At 35.3% G+C, this 1,963-nt stretch overlaps 1 protein-coding gene across 1 annotated transcript; it reads right to left on the bottom strand.

Annotated features, from left to right (window-relative positions):
* Nucleotides 1–276: 276 nt before the first annotated feature.
* On the bottom strand, nucleotides 277–744 carry LOC129572892 (uncharacterized). Its single transcript, XM_055453006.1, has one exon. The coding sequence runs from the start codon at nucleotides 742–744 to the stop codon at nucleotides 277–279; it is 468 nt and encodes a 155-aa protein (XP_055308981.1).
* Between the last annotated feature and the right edge of the window lie 1,219 nt (nucleotides 745–1,963).

Genomic DNA, 1,963 nt, shown 5'->3' with positions numbered 1-1,963 from the left:
ATATCCAATTTGCGTATTAGTAAATCAATGTTGACCGAGTCAAAGGCCTTCGCAATATCCAAGTAAATTGCATCGGTTTGTATTTGGTTTTTCATTCCTAAAATTGCACACGATGTAAATTCAGCCAAATTTGTAGTTGTACATTTTCCCTTCACAAATCCATGTTGACTGTTATCAATAATATTCTCCATGTGATAATTAAGGTGTTTGGCAACGATGGAATCAAGCAACTTCGGTATTACACACTGCAGGGCCACACCACGATAGTTTTCAACTTTAGCCAACACCGGCTTTGTGCACCGGTCTAACGAATGAACTTTTCCAAATTTCAGGCACAAATCCAGTGTCTAATGATTTCTTCAGCATGTGTGTTATTGGTTTCAACAGTGCTGTAGTACATTCTTTGACAAAAATATTTGGTATTCCATCAGGTCCAGATACCATGTTGTTTGGAAGGTTATTTATCGTATCTATAACCAACTCCTCAGTAATGTTGATAGTTGGAAAATTAGCACACAGATCCTTTAGCAATGGTTCATCTTCAGAATAATTCTCATTTTTGGTATAATCCGGTTCAGTGTACGCTTTGGCAAAATGTGTTGCGAAAAATTGTGCTATCTCACCTCGGTTACTACTTTTCTTATCTCCAAGAACCATTTCATTCGGAAGATCATCATTCGTCTTTTTGGAACCATTCACGAATTCGAAAAACTTCTGTGGATCTTCGTTGATAAGATTTTCCATTTCAAGTTTGTAGTTTCTATATGCCAAACTCTTTTTGTATTCTCTTCTCAATTTGGAGTGTTCTTTTTTGGCGTAGTTTTTTTCTTCAATGGTATGTCTGGATGCTATGTATTTGTACTGATTATTGACTCTATTCTTCAAATTGATAAGGTCATTATTAAACCATTTTGGGTGTCTTGAAAGCTTCTTCGTTTTCATCACAACATTCGATGAAATTACTGAATCAATCAGTTCGTAGAACTTTCTGATATGAGAGTCCAAATCATCACCGGAAAACATTTACATCCAATCGACATCATTCAGCGACTCATTTATGGTATCGTAATTGGCAATCACAAAATCTTTATTATTATTATTATTCTGCACCATACAGCGTTTCTTCGCCAAAGGTGGTTTATTTGGTATAAATATAAAATATTTCGTTGGATTTTCATTTCGATTGGAAATTCATTAAAATTCAATGAATCTCGTATATTGAGTGTTTACGCTGAATAGTTGTCTCATTTTTCTGATTTTTTTTCGGGTGGATCAACTTACAAAATTGGTCGACATTTCAATATGCACGGAAAGAATTTCGCCATGTAATGATATGTGTTCGGATTATCAAAATACACGAAAAACTAGTAAAAAAAGCTTATACTTGCTTTGCTGATATCTTTGAAATTGTCTATTTGATGATGGTCCGAAAAAATTTAGTTTTTATAAAAATAATTTTTTTTTTGCAAAAATTTTTCATGAGCCGATCCGAGCCGTTCAAGAAGCGTATTCACTCTTGGAAACTACTTTTATATTGGTTTTTGACGTTTCTAGCCAAATTGACGATTTGTCGGTCAAAATACAAAATCGGTGGGGTGGGTCAACTTACACATACTCCCCCTTAGACTGCTCCAAAAAAAAAAGTTGTCCCCCATCCAAAAGGCCCGGGCAGTTTCGAAAAATATACCTCAAAAAAATAGGTTTTGTCTAAAAAAATCATATGGGTACCATATAAAAACCCATGGCAAGCCCCATATCAAAATTTTCATGACAGCGATTTCGGAAGCCAATTCATATCGCAACATTTCGGCCTAGATCATTTTTCCAGCCAATTCTCGGCAAAAACTGATGATGACGTTTTGTTTGGCTCGTCAATATCTACAACTTTTACCAAGACATCAGGCCTTGAAAAGGCATTCTGGGCCAGTTACAGTGTAAAATGACGAGAAAAATGGCAATTTTT

The sequence above is a fragment of the Sitodiplosis mosellana genome, unplaced genomic scaffold, assembly GCF_009176505.1.
Source record: "Sitodiplosis mosellana isolate CC-2019 unplaced genomic scaffold, AAFC_SMos_1.0 Smas_scaffold_5696, whole genome shotgun sequence".
Taxonomy (NCBI): domain Eukaryota; kingdom Metazoa; phylum Arthropoda; class Insecta; order Diptera; family Cecidomyiidae; genus Sitodiplosis; species Sitodiplosis mosellana.
Note: the sequence above shows the minus strand (reverse complement) of the source record. Positions and strands in the feature narration are given on the sequence as shown.

Excerpts from the sequence above, each read along its gene's own strand:
- LOC129572892 (XM_055453006.1), bottom strand. The coding sequence starts at position 744 with ATGGAAAATCTTATCAACGAAGATCCACAGAAGTTTTTCGAATTCGTG.